General features: G+C 46.0%; 1 protein-coding gene and 1 pseudogene across 1 annotated transcript in view; one reads left to right on the top strand and one right to left on the bottom strand.

Annotated features, from left to right (window-relative positions):
* LOC126109783 (peroxidase-like) overlaps positions 1–15943 on the top strand; it is a 266678-nt gene that overhangs the window by 212776 nt on the left and 37959 nt on the right. The window contains exons 9-10 of the mRNA XM_049914842.1: positions 1517–1714; positions 11112–11259. Of these exons, the coding sequence (XP_049770799.1) occupies positions 1517–1714; positions 11112–11259 (346 nt within the window). The remainder of the gene's footprint in view (positions 1–1516; positions 1715–11111; positions 11260–15943) is intronic.
* On the bottom strand, positions 13715–13832 carry LOC126109907 (5S ribosomal RNA; annotated as a pseudogene).

The raw sequence follows: 15943 nt of genomic DNA, 5'->3' as shown, positions 1-15943 counted from the left end.
CCATGGAATCATGGCATCAGCGGTGTGAAAAATGTGTACGTCTGCGGGGCGATTACGTCGAGAAGTAACGCCAGTTTCATCGATTTCGGGTGAGTAGTTAATTAGAAAAAAAATCGGAGGCCTTAGAACTTGAATGCACCTCGTATTTCTTCTCTTCCAGGAGTGCTAGTTCAGAAAAGTATGCATGAAAGGTTATGTGGACTTCAGGGACTAAGCGGTAGGTATTGCCAGAAGTCAGTCCGTGAGTGCAGGTCAAGGATAGTGCGCGTATAGCTCAGTCGGTAACCTTCGTCCCCGACAGACGAGGTTCTGAGTTCGTGCCCAGGTCCAGCATGCAATTTTAACCTGTCCTGAAGATTCCAAACTGCACTGACTCTGCAGCAGTCTGAAACACTCATTCTATGAGGCTACGTCTGGAGCACAATGACACTATTCACAAACGGCACAGCTGCCAGTATGGGGGTGGGGCCCCACCTCGTCCTTCCCAGCAGTAAATAAAGATCCAGAAAGGTCGACCTTCATTTGTATGATTTTGAAACTAAATATTTTGGAACCAAAAGAAATACCTCTGATTAATTCTGATTATGTCTGCTGTGTCAGTTCAAGATTTCATACTGTCTCAAATATTTATTTCCCACCTTTGGGTCCTTTTCCTTAAATTTTCAGTTTCAGTTCATATTCCGTTTGCATAATTTTGACTATAAAGAGTTTGGACATCATGTAAACGGACTGAGTGCCAAATAGGAGGAACAAAGTTAGAATAGGTGGACGGTTTCAAGTACTTAGGATGCATATTCTCACAGGATGGCAACACAGTGAAAGAACTGGAAGCGAGGTGTAGCAAAGCTAATTCAGTGAGCGCTCAGCTACGATCTACTCTCTTCTGCAAGAAGGAAGTCAGTACCAAGACTAAGTTATCTGTGCACCGTTCAATCTTTCGACCAACTTTGTTGTATGGGAGCAAAAGCTGGGTGGATTCAGATTATCATATCAACAAGGTTGAGGTTACGGATATGAAAGTAGCTAAGATGATTGCAGGTACTAGTAGATGGGAACAATGGCAGGAGGGTGTCCACAATGAGGAAATCAAAGAAAAACTGAGAATGAACTCTATAGATGTAGCAGTCAGGGCGAACAGGCTTAGATGGTGGGATCATGTTACACGCATGGGAGAAGCAAGGTTACCCAAGAGACTCATGGATTCAGCAGTAGAGGGTAGGAGGAGTCGGGGCAGACCGAGGAGAAGGTACCTGGATTCGGTTAAGAATGATTTTGAAGTAATAGGTTTAACATCAGAAGAGGCACCAATGTTAGCACTGAATAGGGGATCATGGAGGAACTGTATAAGGGGGGCTATGCTCCAGACTGAACGCTGAAAGGCATAATCAGTCTTAAATGATGATGATGATGATGATGATGATGATGATGATGTAAGTATTTCCTTGCTCACGTCTGGCGTTGTTTACCCTGGAGATTATCAGAGTCACTTGACCAGCTGTCGGTTCGTTTGTTGCAGGTGACCAGCGTGTGAACCAGAACACGCAGCTGACGGTGCTGCAGGTGATCCTGCTGAGAGAGCACAACCGCATCGCCTCAACGCTGGCCCACCTCAACCCTCACTGGGACGACGAGAAGATCTACCAGGAGGCTCGCCGCATCCTCATCGCCGAGCACCAGCATATCTCCTACTGGGAGTGGCTGCCCATCTTCCTCGGTGCGTACCGCTCCATTTCACTAGCCCACTGACTAAAACACTTGACAAAATGATCAGTAATCTGTCAATAGGCCTATCTTTTCCAGTGAATGGAGGGACATCCTTTGTTAGGACCTTGATGTGCATCAGCTCAGTTATGTATCATACTGATTAAAAAAACTTGATCAGGATGTCTCTCGTCCGATACCATCCTCATGGCAACCCAGTAGCTGATCCTCTGATTGGAGTGGTTACTGTCGCCCTCTCACTGTACACGGTGACGCATAAAGGACAGATGTTTTTTTTCTAATATTTAGAGGCTGATTCACGAAGATATGCAAATATTTTAATATGTTATTTTACAAGTAAAACTAAAAAAAGTTCATATAAACATAGGACTGCAAATTTTTAGCTATGGAGTTACGGCTAATAAAAGATTTTGCCTGAAATTTAGCAACTTCTCTAATATGAAGCCATCGTAAAACTGTACGAGGTTAAAGTAAAGCAAGATTTCCATTTATTTTGTCGTTATTGATCTGGTGAATCTAATAAAACATGTCCCAGACGTGAAACAGCGATGCTTTTCAACAGCATCCATAATATCTACATCTACATCTACATTTATACTCCGCAAGCCACCCAACGGTGTGTGGCGGAGGGCACTTTACGTGCCATTGTCGTTACCCCCCTTTCCTGATCCAGTCGCGTATGGTTCGCGGGAAGAACGACTGTCTGAAAGCCTCCGTGCGCGCTATAATCTCTCTAATTTTACATTCGTGATCTCCTCGGGAGGTATAAGTAGGGGGAAGCAATATATTCGATACCTCATCCAGAAACGCACCATCTCGAAACCTAGCGAGCAAGCTACACCGCGATGCAGAGCGCCTCTCTTGCAGAGTCTGCCACTTGAGTTTGTTAAACATCTCCGTAACGCTATCACGGTTACCAAATAACCCTGTGACGAAACGCGCGGCTCTTCTTTGGATCTTTTCTATCTCCTCCGTCAACCCGATCTGGTACGGATCCCACACTGATGCGCAATACTCAAGTATAGGTCGAACGAGTGTTTTGTAAGCCACCTCCTTTGTTGATGGACTACATTTTCTAAGGACTCTCCCAATGAATCTCAACCTGGTACCCGCCTTACCAACAATTAATTTTATATGATCATTCCACTTCAAATCGTTCCGCACGCATACTCCCAGATATTTTACAGATGTAACTGCTACCAGTGTTTGTTCCGCTATCATATAATCATACAATAAAGGATCCTTCTTTCTATGTATTCGCAATACATTACATTTGTCTATGTTAAGGGTCAGTTGCCAGTCCCTGCACCATGTGCCTATCCGCTGCAGATCTTCCTGCATTTCACAGCAATTTTCTAATGCTGCAACTTCTCTGTATACTACAGCATCATCCGCGAAAAGCCGCATGGAACTTCCGACACTATCTACTAGGTCATTTATATATATTGTGAAAAGCAATGGTCCCATAACACTCCCCTGTAGCACGCCATCGTCTTCACGTATCGAGCGCTTGTACTGATTATGAACGCTAGGTAGAGAAAACGTCTCCCATAACATTCGAAATACTCCGCTAATGGTTCATGCATTCGGAATCCTGCGAGTTGGATAACGTACGAGATATTCGTCAACTACGGCCGTAGCATTACCATCACATTTGGCATAAATAAACACCGTATGGGCGTATTCCTCTGTCGTAAAATTGAAAGGCATCCTCATTTCATAAATAATCTACAAACTACAACACTTACTATGTGGTTTCACTTACAGGGTGTTTCAAAAATGACCGGTATATTTGAAATGGCAATAAAAACTAAACGAGCAGCGATATAAATACACCGTTTGTTGCAATATGCTTGGGACAACAGTACATTTTCAGGCGGACAAACTTTCGAAATTACAGTAGTTACAATTTTCAACAACAGATGGCGCTACAAGTGATGTGAAAGATATAGAAGACAACGCAGTCTGTGGGTGCGCCATTTTGTACGTCGTCTCTCTGCTGTAAGCGTGTGCTGTTCACAACGTGCAAGTGTGCTGTAGACAACATGGATTATTCCTTAGAACAGAAGATTTTTATGGTGTTGGAATTCCACCGCCTAGAACACAGTGTTGTTGCAACAAGACGAAGTTTTCAACGGAGGTTTAATGTAACCAAAGGACCGAAAAGCGATACAATAAAGGATCTGGTTGGCAAATTTCAACGGACTGGGAACGTGACGGACGAACGTGCCGGAAAGGTAGGGCGACCGCGTACGGCAACCACAGAGGGCAACGCGCAGCTAGTGCAGCAGGTGATCCGACAGCGGCCTCGGGTTTCCGTTCGCCGTGTTGCAGCTGCGGTCCAAATGACGCCAACGTCCACGTATCGTCTCGTGCGCCAGAGTTTACACCTCTATCCGTACAAAATTCAAACGCGGCAACCCCTCAGCGCCGCTACCATTGCAACACGAGAGACATTCGCTAACGATATAGTGCACAGGATTGATGACGGCGATATGCATGTGGGCAGCATTTGGTTTACTGACGAAGCTTATTTTTACCTGGACGGCTTCGTCAATAAACAGAACTGGCGCATATGGGGAACCGAAAAGCCCCATGTTGCTGTCCCATCGTCCCTGCATCCTCAAAAAGTACTGGTCTGGGCCGCCATTTCTTCCAAAGGAATCATTGGCCCATTTTTTAGATCCGAAACGATTACTGAATCACGCTATCTGGACATTCTTCGTGAATTTGTGGCGGTACAAACTGCCTTAGACGACACTGCGAACACCTCGTGGTTTATGCAAGATGGTGCCCGGCCACATCGCACGGCCGACGTCTTTAATTTCCTGAATGAATATTTCGACGATCGTGTGATTACTTTGGGCTATCCGAAACATACAGGAGGCGGCGTGGATTGGCTTCCCTATTCGCCAGACATGAACCCCTGTGACTTCTTTCTGTGGGGACACGTGAAAGACCAGGTGTACCGCCAGAATCCAGAAACAATTGAACAGCTGAAGCAGTACATCTCATCTGCATGTGAAGCCATTCCGCCAGACACGTTGTCAAAGGTTTCGGGTAATTTCATTCAGAGACTACGCCATATTATTGCTACGCATGGTGGATATGTGGAAAATATCGTACTATAGAGTTTCCAAGACCGCAGTGCCATCTGTTGTTGAAAATTGTAACTACTGTAATTTCGAAAGTTTGTCTGCCTGAAAATGTACTGTTGTCCCAAGCATATTGCAACAAACGGTGTATTTCTATCGCTGCTCGTTTAGTTTTTATTGCCGTTTCAAATATACCGGTCATTTTTGAAACACCCTGTAAATACACTGTTGTTATTATGTTATTTCACTGACTAATGCAGAAAACTAACTCGTTTCAAGGTTAGGAAACGACTGAAACAACTCAATAACGGTTGCCAACAATGACATAAACGCTTCTACATTCTTTATGGAAAGTAAGCAAATTTACTCGTATAATAATCTTTGCTTCTCTGAATGCTCTGGAAAGCTATTGCAGATACACGTCTGGGGTATGTTTTATTCGATTCACCTGATCAATAACAACAAAATAAATGGAAATCGTGCTTTACTTGAACCCCGTACAGTTTTGCGATGGCTTCATATTAGCGAAGTTGCTAAATGTCAGGCAAAATCTTTTATTAGCCATAACTCCGCAACGAAACATTTGCGGACCTTTGTTTATATAGACTTTTTTTATTAGTTTTACTTGTAGAATAACACATTTAAATACTTGCTTATCTTCGTGAATCACCCTATATGTACGTACCAGTGATGCGCTTCTCAAGCCGCTCTAGGAAGTTGGCATCCTCTCTCTCCGATATCGCTCTGTCAATTTGAATGACTTTCACACGAATTGCTTTGGAAAAAGGTGTTTAGTATTTCAGCTTTACGCGTGTCATCCTCTGTTTCAATGCCTTCATCATCCCGGAGTGTCTGGATATGCTGTTTCGAGCCACTTACTGATTTAATGTAAGACAAGAACTTCCTAGGATTTTCTGTCAAGCCGGTACATAGAATTTTACTTTCGAATTCACTGAACGCTTCACGCATAGCCCTCCTTACGCTAACTTTGACATCGTTTAGCTTCTCTTTGTCTGAGAGGTTTTGGCTGCGTTTAAACTTGGAGTGAAGCTCTCTTTGCTTTCGCAGTAGTTTCCTAACTTTGTTGTTGAACAACGGTGGGTTTTTCCCGTCCCTCACAGTTTTACTCGGCACTTACCTGTCTAAAACGCATTTTACGATTGCCTTGAACTTTTTCCATAAACACTCAACATTGTCAGTGTCGGAACAGAAATTTTCGTTTTGATCTGTTAGGTAGTCTGAAATCTGCCTTCTATTACTCTTGCTAAACAGATAAACCTTCCTCCCTTTTTTTATATTCCTATTAACTTCCATATTCAGGGATGCTGCAACGGCCTTATGATCACTGATTCCCTGTTCTGCACTTACAGAGTCGAAAAGTTCGGGTCTGTTTGTTATCAGTAGGTCCAAGATGTTATCTCCACGAGTCGGTTCTCTGTTTAATTGCTCGAGGTAATTTTCGGATAGTGCACTCAGTATAGTGTCACTCGATGCTCTGTCCCTACCACCCGTCCTAAACATCTGAGTGTCCCAGTCTATATCTGGTAAATTGAAATCTCCACCTAAGACTATAACATGCTGAGAAAATTTATGTGAAATGTATTCCAAATTTTCTCTCAGGTGTTCTGCCACTAATGCTGCTGAGTCGGGAGGTCGGTAAAAGGAGCCAATTATTAACCTAGCTCGGTTGTTGAGTGTAACCTCCACCCATAATAATTCACAGGAACTATCCACTTCTACTTCACTACAGGATAAACTACTACTAACAGCGACGAACACTCCACCACCGGTTGCATGCAATCTATCCTTTCTAAACACCGCCTGTACCTTTGTAAAAATTTCGGCAGAATTTATCTCTGGCTTCAGCCAGCTTTCTGTACCTATAACGATTTCAGCTTCGGTGCTTTCTATCAGCGCTTGAAGTTCCGGTACTTTACCAACGCAGCTTCGACAGTTGACAATTACAATACCAATTGCTGCTTGGTCCCCGCATGTCCTGACTTTGCCCGCACCCGTTGAGGCTGTTGCCCTTTCTGTACTTGCCCAAGGCCATCTAACCTAAAAGTTCTACAGGTGTACGTGGTTTATGCTTGAATACACGTAACGTGAGATAACCCCACAAAAAGTAGTCTGGGTAATGAGAAAACCAACCAAATCTGAACCACGAAAAACAGTCCAAATAGCTTCCATTGTCCTTCTTGCTGTGTGAGCTGTGGCCCCATCCTGCTGAAACCAAACTCGCCAGATGGGAATATGTTTTCTTTTTAGTTCAGGAAGGAAGAATGCAGTGATCCTCCGTCTATAATGTTCCGAGATTACTGTTACAGTGTTCCCGTTATCGTCCTGGAAAAAGTATGGACCAATAATGTCTGTACCGGTAGCAGCACACCAAATAGTTACCTTGGGACTATGAATTGGTCTCTCAAGCATTAGTTTCCGGTTTTCACTGGCCCAATAACGACAGTTCTGCTGATTTACCATGACATTCAAATGAAAATAAGCTTCATCGATCATAAACAAAATCATGTACTCATTCTGCTCAAGTATGGCCTGCATTCTCAAGCAAAATTTAGCCGCTGTACATAATCTCTAGGGTTCAACTGTTGCACCATGGCTATCTAGTAGGGATACGCCTTACTGCACGATTACTGAGGCGCAGTTCAGCAGAATGTCTCCTAGCAGATCGACCAGGTCTACGAAGTATGGCTGCCGAACTCTTTTAACGTTTCCTGCAGTGCGTACTGAGCGAGTAGCCGCTGGCGGTTTTCTGTTCATCAGTGTTTATCGCTAACAAAATGATTCAGCCAAACGTAAAATGGTGTTACGAGTGTCTATAACGTTGCGAAATGGCGACGAAAGTCACACTGAATTGCAACGATAGACTCATTATTATGCACAAAACTACCGTAAGCAAACACACTATGTTACCTAGTCCACGGATCCATGACTTCGTTTAAACAAAATGGCAGGAGCTAACAATGCTTGACCACATCAGTCGTTCTGTTCTTACTACCTGAGCGCGAATATTATATGTTCTAAAAACATCCGTCCTTTCTGTCTTACCTCGTACAAGCCATGTTGCATATTCTACAGATAGAAAACCATGCCAATCTCAACCATGCTTTCGTTAATGCTCTAGCCCTTTACGAACTCATGCATATCTTTTACAGGGCATGGCGTCCCATCTACCGCCAGTCTTGTACCTTATTAACAAAACACATCATTGAGGCTGATCTCTACAGACATCAGTCTCCCAAACCACCTAACTCTCCAGCTCACCATTTCTCCAACAGACATAATAGGTCCTCACATTCGCCGCTCAGCCCATTCTCATTGCCTGCTGATAAAAACCATCATCGAGACACACTTTTATAGTTTTTGACCTGCACCAATCACCAGCATGTATCATATTGGATTTTGATTCTCACCTTCATGGGTACTATTATACTTTTATATACTACTAACCATTCAGCTCACCAAGATACATTCTTGTAGTCTTGAGCCTCATTCTGGTACATGCATCAACAACTGTGAGGCTATCCGCCAGTGAGAGCGTCTATTATTTTTCCTTATATCCACGAACCCTTTGTGGTAACCTCCTGACATAACAACTGACCAAATGCACGTTCAGAGCCGGTCAGTTTCACACCTTTTCTGTTCTTCATCGCTGTATAGAGAAAATCTGCTGAAAGTGAATCTTCCTCTATAAACAGCATCCCAGTCTCATATCATGCTGAGTAAACACCTCACAAAGACGCACTTTATGTCGTCAGTACCTCAACAACCCCTATACTCATCAGCAAACACCAGTGAGCGATGTGGCGCAGCGGTTAGCACACTGGACTCGCATTTGGGAAGACGATGGTTAAAACCCAGGTCCAGCCATCCTGATTCAGGTTTTCCGTGATTTCTCTAAACTGCTTCATGCGAATACCGGGATGGTTCTTTTGAAATGGCATGGCTGACTTCCTTGCCAATCCTTTGCTAGTCCGATGGGACTGATGACCTCGCTGTCTGGTCCCCTCCCCCAAATCAACCAACTAGCCAACCATCAGCAGGCTCCACTCTCCATTCTGCTGACAATGACGCCAGATTTTCCTTTTAAGTTTAAGAAAGTTTTGTTTAAACTGATTATACACATATACAAGACAATGCCATCCTTATATAAAACTTCTCGTGTCACAGTGTTGGTTGCCACACTCCTCTGAAACGGCTCGCTCGATTCTGTTGAAATTTTACACGTATATGCGGTAGGTCTGGGAATCGATCGTAATCTATTTTTCGTACCCCCTCAGTGATGAGCGTGGTCTACCCCAAAAATTTTTTTCTTATTTTTCTGTACAGAACTTTTTATTTTTATTTTTGATGTGGCATTACAAAATACACACAACCCTAAATTTTCACCCTTCTATCAACAACGCCTATTTTTGATAGTGATTTTAGTAATTTAATAATTTTCAACCCCAGTTGATAACTGATCAATTATCACTAATCAACGGCTCAATCGATTCTGATGAAATTTTACATGTATATTCAGTAGGTCGGAGAATCGGTCGTAATCTATTTTTCATACACCTAAGTGATAAGGGTGGTCCACCCCAAAAAATTTTTTCTTATTTTTTGGACAGAACTTTTTATTTTTATTTTTTTATGGTGTGGCATTAAAAAATACACACAACCCTAAATTTTCACCCTTCTACCACCAACCGCTATTTTTTAATAGCGATTTTAGTAATTTAATAATTTTCAACCCCAGTTGATAACTGATCAATTATCACTTGATCAACAGCTCAATCGATTCTAATGAAATTTTACATGTATATTCAGTAGGTGTGAAAATCTGTCGTCATCTATTTTGGATACCCCTAAGTGATGAGGGTGGTCCACCCAAAATTTTTTTTCTTATTTTTTGGACAGAACTTTCTATTTTTATTTTGTTATGGTGTGGCATTAAAAAATACACGCCACCCTAAATTTTCACCCTTCCACCACCAACCCCTAGTTTTAATAACGATTTTAGTAATTTAATAATTTTCAACCCCGCTCGATAACTGATGAATTATCACTTGATCAGCTATTCCTGCCAGGTGTCTAGCGGTGATAATATTTCACTGTTCGATAGATAGGTAAAAAGAAAACGTACCAAAAGGAACAAATCGAATATCCCTCTTTGAATGGGCGTAACTAGACCGAGAAGTTTAACTAGGTAGCACGCGTCATTCACCAAACCTACATTTAGGCCTAGCGCCCACGCATCGATTTTTACTGTACTGAAACATATCGTACGATCAAATTCCTTTAGTAAAACAAAGAAGTTCCTATGATCTCCTTTGTTCCTCTAAGAGAATTTAATCGTACAATATTTTTACGTACGATAAAAATCGATGCATGTGCGCTTCGCTTGGTCTCACTCATAACGCTGGCGAACACGTTTCGACACGAAATTGTCGCTATGTTTGTACGCTCATGGACGAGCCGTGTATCGCCCGCATCTCGTAGTCGTGCGGTAGCGTTCTCGCTTCCCACGCCCGGGTTCCCGGGTTCGATTCCCGGCGGGGTCAGGGATTTTCTCTGCCTCGTGATGGCTGGGTGTTGTTGTGTTGTCCTTAGGTTAGTTAGGTTTAAGTAGTTCTAAGTTCTAGGGGACTGATGACCATAGATGTTAAGTCCCATAGTGCTCAGAGCCATTTGAACCATTTGAGCCGTGTATCGGTTGCAATTGTTAAATCCGCGCGATCTACCGTAGAAACGCTAGAACTAATGGTGGCCGACGCTGCCGGACTTCCCCCTAAGTCTTTTCTCACTCCCTACACAGTTTTCGGCCATTACTATTGTTTGTGTCACGAGCTCCCGCCAACAACGGCTATTGTGTTACACGTATACAGTATTCTTACTGACTAGAGATAATTTGTATGGAAAAACAACGTTTGCCGGGTCAGCTATAACATATAAAGATTTTCGGGGGCGGAACGAAGTTCGCCGCGTATAGCTAGTCTTATGACATAAAAAAGTTACAATTATGGTTCTCTTCCTTAAATGATGAATTCTGTGAGCGTCTATTCTTCCTGGCAAACTGGTTAATTACGTCATCAATAGAACAGTCAATCTCAGGGGGCGTCGCGGGGGGGGGGGGGGGGGGGGAGCGGAGCGTGGCCGCGACCCCCCCCTCCCCCCCCCCCCCCCCATATCTATCCACCACTGCTGGTAGTAAAGAAAAGCCCATTTCTTTGCTTCCCGATTTTCATTGAGGCCTCACACAATTTCTGTGTTAACGTCTGCTGCGTTGTCCTGCAGGCTGGGAGACTGTGAAGACCCACAACGTGCTTTCCTACGGCGAGGGCTACGCAGAGGACTACGACCACACCGCCGACCCCCGAGTCATCAACGAACACGCCACGGCCGCCTTCCGCTACTTCCACAGCAACATCCAGGGCTACCTCCAGTGAGTACTCCACAACACTCGTATCCTCCTGACTTCACCCTGTGCCCACGAAGTCCCCCTATTATTTCAAAAAAATCATAATTTGGAAACTTCAGTCATGCTCATAAATTAAGGATAATGCTGATACATGGTGAAACAACGCTCTGGTGGGCGGTTTGCGAGTTTAAATCACCTCGGGGTATGACCATGCGGTGCATTTCACCTGCGGTCGTCGCATGGTGGCGCTGGCAGCAGTCCACATACGCAGAGGTGTGTTGGTGCATGTCAGAGTACGGTGCAGCGAGTAAGAGTGCAGACGTTTTCAGACGTGCTAATGCTGACTGTGTGCTGAAAATGGCTCACAGAACACATATTGACGACGTTATGAGGGGTAGAATACTAGGGCGACTGGAGGCTGGTCAAGCACAGCAGATCCTAGCACGGGCCCTCCGTGTGCCACAAAGTGTGATCTCAAGATTATGGCAACGATTCCAGCAGACAGGAAACGTGTCCAGGCGCTACAGTACGGGACGTCCACAGTGTACAACACCACAAGAAGACCGATATCTAATTATCAGTGCCCATAGACGGCCACGGAGTACTGCAGGTAGCCTTGCTCGGAATCTTACCACAGCCCATGGAACAGTTGTCTCCAGACACACAGTCTACAGACTACTGAACGGACATGGTTTATTGGCCTGGAGACCTGCAAGGTGCATTCCACTGACCCCTGGTCACAAGAGAGCCCGTAAAGCCTGGTGTCAAGAACACTGTACATGGTCATTGGAACAGTGATCCCAGGTTACGTTCACAGACGAGTCCAGGTATAGTCTGAACAGTGATTCTCACCGGGTTTCCATCTGGCGTGAACCAGGAACCAGATACCAACCCCTTAATGTCCTTGAATGGGACCTGTATGGAGGTCATGGTCTGATGCTGTGGGGTGGGATTATGATTGGTGCACACACCCCTGCATGTCTTTGACAGAGGAACTGCAGGGGACTGATGACCTGAGATGTTAAGTCCCATAGTGCTCAGAGCCAACCACAGAGGAACTGTAACACGTCAGGTGTATCGGGACGTCATTTTGCACCAGTACGTCCGCCTTTTCAGGGGTGCAGTGGGTCCCACATTCCTCCTGATGGATGATAACGCACGGCCCGACCGAGCTGCCATCGTGGAGGAGTACCTTGAAACAGAAGATGTCAGGCGAATGGAGTGGCCTGCTTGTTCTCCAGACCTAAACCCCATCGAGCATGTTTGGAATGCTCTCGGTCGACGTATCGCTGCACGTCTTCAAACCCCTACTACACTTCAGGAGCTCCGACAGGCACTGGTGCAAGAATGGGAGGTTATACCCCAGCAGCTGCTCGACCACCTGATCCAGAGTATGCCAACCCGCTGTGCGGCCTGTGTCCCCATGTTGATGTCGGGGTGCATGCTCAGGAAACAATGGCATTTTGCAGCACATGTGTTTCGGGACGGTTTTCACAACTTATTATCAGTACCGTGGACTTACAGATCTGTGTCGTGTGTGTTCCCTATGTGCCTATGCTGTTAGCGCCAGTTTTGTGTAGTGCCACGTTGTGTGGCACCACATTCTGCAATTATCCTTAATTTATGAGCATTAGTGTATTTAGATACGGCATCGTGGTTCGTTGCAAAACGATTATCATTTCTGAAAGATTTTTTTTTTCTGTTGTGTCAGAATTTCAGAGTGAAATCCACCCGTCACTCGCAGAGCACCAAGGCACCACAGCAGCATTAACATTTCTCATTGCCTCGTTGATTCGCGCACAAAGGGTCATTTACTGGTGTTCTGCACTCGCAATCCCTGATGTAACTCCACAAATGGCGTGGGATTGGGCCATCGCGAACAGTCCACCTCTCAATAAATTGACTTCTGGGGGCTGCACTGACGTGTACACTGTACTCTACTGTCAACACGTGCTTGAGACACAGGTGGACGTCCACTTCGAGGAAGGTTCAAAAATGGTTGAAATGGCTCTGAGCACTATGGGACTTAACTTCTGAGGTCATCAGTCCCCTAGAACTTAGAACTACTTAAACCTAACTAACCTAAGGACATCACACACATCCATGCCCGAGGCAGGATTTCAACCTGCGACCGTAGTGGTCGCGCGGTTCCAGACTGTAGCGCCTAGAACCGCTCGGCCACACCGGCTGGCCTTCGAGGAAGGTCTCTGACACTGCCTGTCTCTTTCATATTTCTGATCCCTCTCATTATGCTTGTTTCTGCCAGCGCTTTTCTCCAGTACTAACTCATCCCGACAGGCCATGAAGGCCCAAAGGTATCGACCGGCCGCCGTGTCATCCTCAGCCCACAAGCGTCATGGAGGGGCATGTGGTCAGCACACTGCTCTCCTGCCCGTATGTCAGTTTCCGAGACCGGAGCCGCAACTTCTCAGGCAAGTAGCTCCACAGTTTGCCTCACAAGAGCTGAGTGCACCCTGCTTGCCAACAGCACTCGGCAGACCAGATGGTCACCCATCCAAGTGCTAGCCCAGCCCGACAGCGCTTAACTTCGGTGATCTGACGGGAACCGGTGTTACCACTGCGGCAAGACCGTTGGCTGTTTCTCCAGTACTGGGGTTGATAATTTCGCGGTACTGTTGTCACATACACTCCTGGAAATTGAAATAAGAACACCGTGAATTCATTGTCCCAGGAAGGGGAAACTTTATTGACACATTCCTGGGGTCAGATACATCTCATGATCACACTGACAGAACCACAGGCACATAGACACAGGCAACAGAGCATGCACAATGTCGGCACTAGTACAGTGTATATCCACCTTTCGCAGCAATGCAGGCTGCTATTCTCCCATGGAGACGATCGTAGAGATGCTGGATGTAGTCCTGTGGAACGGCTTGCCATGCCATTTCCACCTGGCGCCTCAGTTGGACCAGCGTTCGTGCTGGACGTGCAGACCGCGTGAGACGACGCTTCATCCAGTCCCAAACATGCTCAATGGGGGACAGATCCGGAGATCTTGCTGGCCAGGGTAGTTGACTTACACCTTCTAGAGCACGTTGGGTGGCACGGGATACATGCGGACGTGCATTGTCCTGTTGGAACAGCAAGTTCCCTTGCCGGTCTAGGAATGGTAGAACGATGGGTTCGATGACGGTTTGGATGTACCGTGCACTATTCAGTCTCCCCCGACGATCACCAGTGGTGTACGGCCAGTGTAGGAGATCGCTCCCCACACCATGATGCCGGGTGTTGGCCCTGTGTGCCTCGGTCGTATGCAGTCCTGATTGTGGCGCTCACCTGCACGGCGCCAAACACGCATACGACCATCATTGGCACCAAGGCAGAAGCGACTCTCATCGCTGAAGACGACACGTCTCCATTCGTCCCTCCATTCACGCCTGTCGCGACACCACTGGAGGCGGGCTGCACGATGTTGGGGCGTGAGCGGAAGACGGCCTAACGGTGTGCGGGACCGTAGCCCAGCTTCATGGAGACGGTTGCGAATGATCCTCGCCGATACCCCAGGAGCAACAGTGTCCCTAATTTGCTGGGAAGTGGCGGTGCGGTCCCCTACGGCACTGCGTAGGATCCTACGGTCTCGGCGTGCATCCGTGCGTCGCTGCGGTCCGGTCCCAGGTCGACGGGCACGTGCACCTTCCGCCGACCACTGGCGACAACATCGATGTACTGTGGAGACCTCACGCCCCACGTGTTGAGCAATTCGGCGGTACGTCCACCCGGCCTCCCGCATGCCCACTATACGCCCTCGCTCAAAGTCCGTCAACTGCACATACGGTTCACGTCCACGCTGTCGCGGCATGCTACCAGTGTTAAAGACTGCGATGGAGCTCCGTATGCCACGGCAAACTGGCTGACACTGACGGCGGCGGTGCACAAATGCTGCGCAGCTAGCGCCATTCGACGGCCAACACCGCGGTTCCTGGTGTGTCCGCTGTGCCGTGCGTGTGATCATTGCTTGTACAGCCCTCTCGCAGTGTCCGGAGCAAGTATGGTGGGTCTGACACACCGGTGTCAGTGTGTTCTTTTTTCCATTTCCAGGAGTGTATTTGATTTCTGCATACCGGACGAGACACTGCACCTTCTCCTAGTCTGCCGACATTTTGATGCAGCTAAGTCGAAGCTGCAACATATACGCCTCAAAAAAAGTTCGGAATATCATAGAGTTTACTACAATGCCTTGCTGTAGTACACCCACTGAGGTTTATACAATACGTTATTAACAAAATTAAAGTAGTTTATTCTGAAGACAACAATGATTTATGTTAGTTATAAAAAATCAGTAGAAAACAAAGAAGATCCTTAGTGTACATCTTTAAAACAAAAACAGTGAAAATTTTTGTCTCATGACGATGAGTATCAGTCTCTAGTAGTGTATGTGTCCTTCGCACACACGAATGGTTTCTCTCACTCTGCGAGGCGTGCTCTGGATGGGATTGTCAAGTTTATCTTGGGATATGGGGTCCCATTCCTCAATGGCAGCTTCAGTGAGGTCCGGAAGATAAGTGGAATTGGACTCTGTGCAGTGGCCACCTTCAACAGATTCCATGCATGCTCAATTGCATTTATATCTGGGGACTGTGCTGCCCAATGCATTCGGTTGATGTTGCCTCATTGAAGATACTGAGACATTGTTACAGTACAGTGCGGTCTTCCATTGTCATCGACTAGGATGAAATTGTCACCG

Source organism: Schistocerca cancellata, chromosome 12 (assembly GCF_023864275.1).
Source record: "Schistocerca cancellata isolate TAMUIC-IGC-003103 chromosome 12, iqSchCanc2.1, whole genome shotgun sequence".
Classification (NCBI taxonomy): Eukaryota; Metazoa; Arthropoda; class Insecta; order Orthoptera; family Acrididae; genus Schistocerca; species Schistocerca cancellata.
The sequence above is the reverse complement of the archived record's forward strand: the minus strand, read 5'-3'. Positions and strand labels throughout refer to the sequence as shown.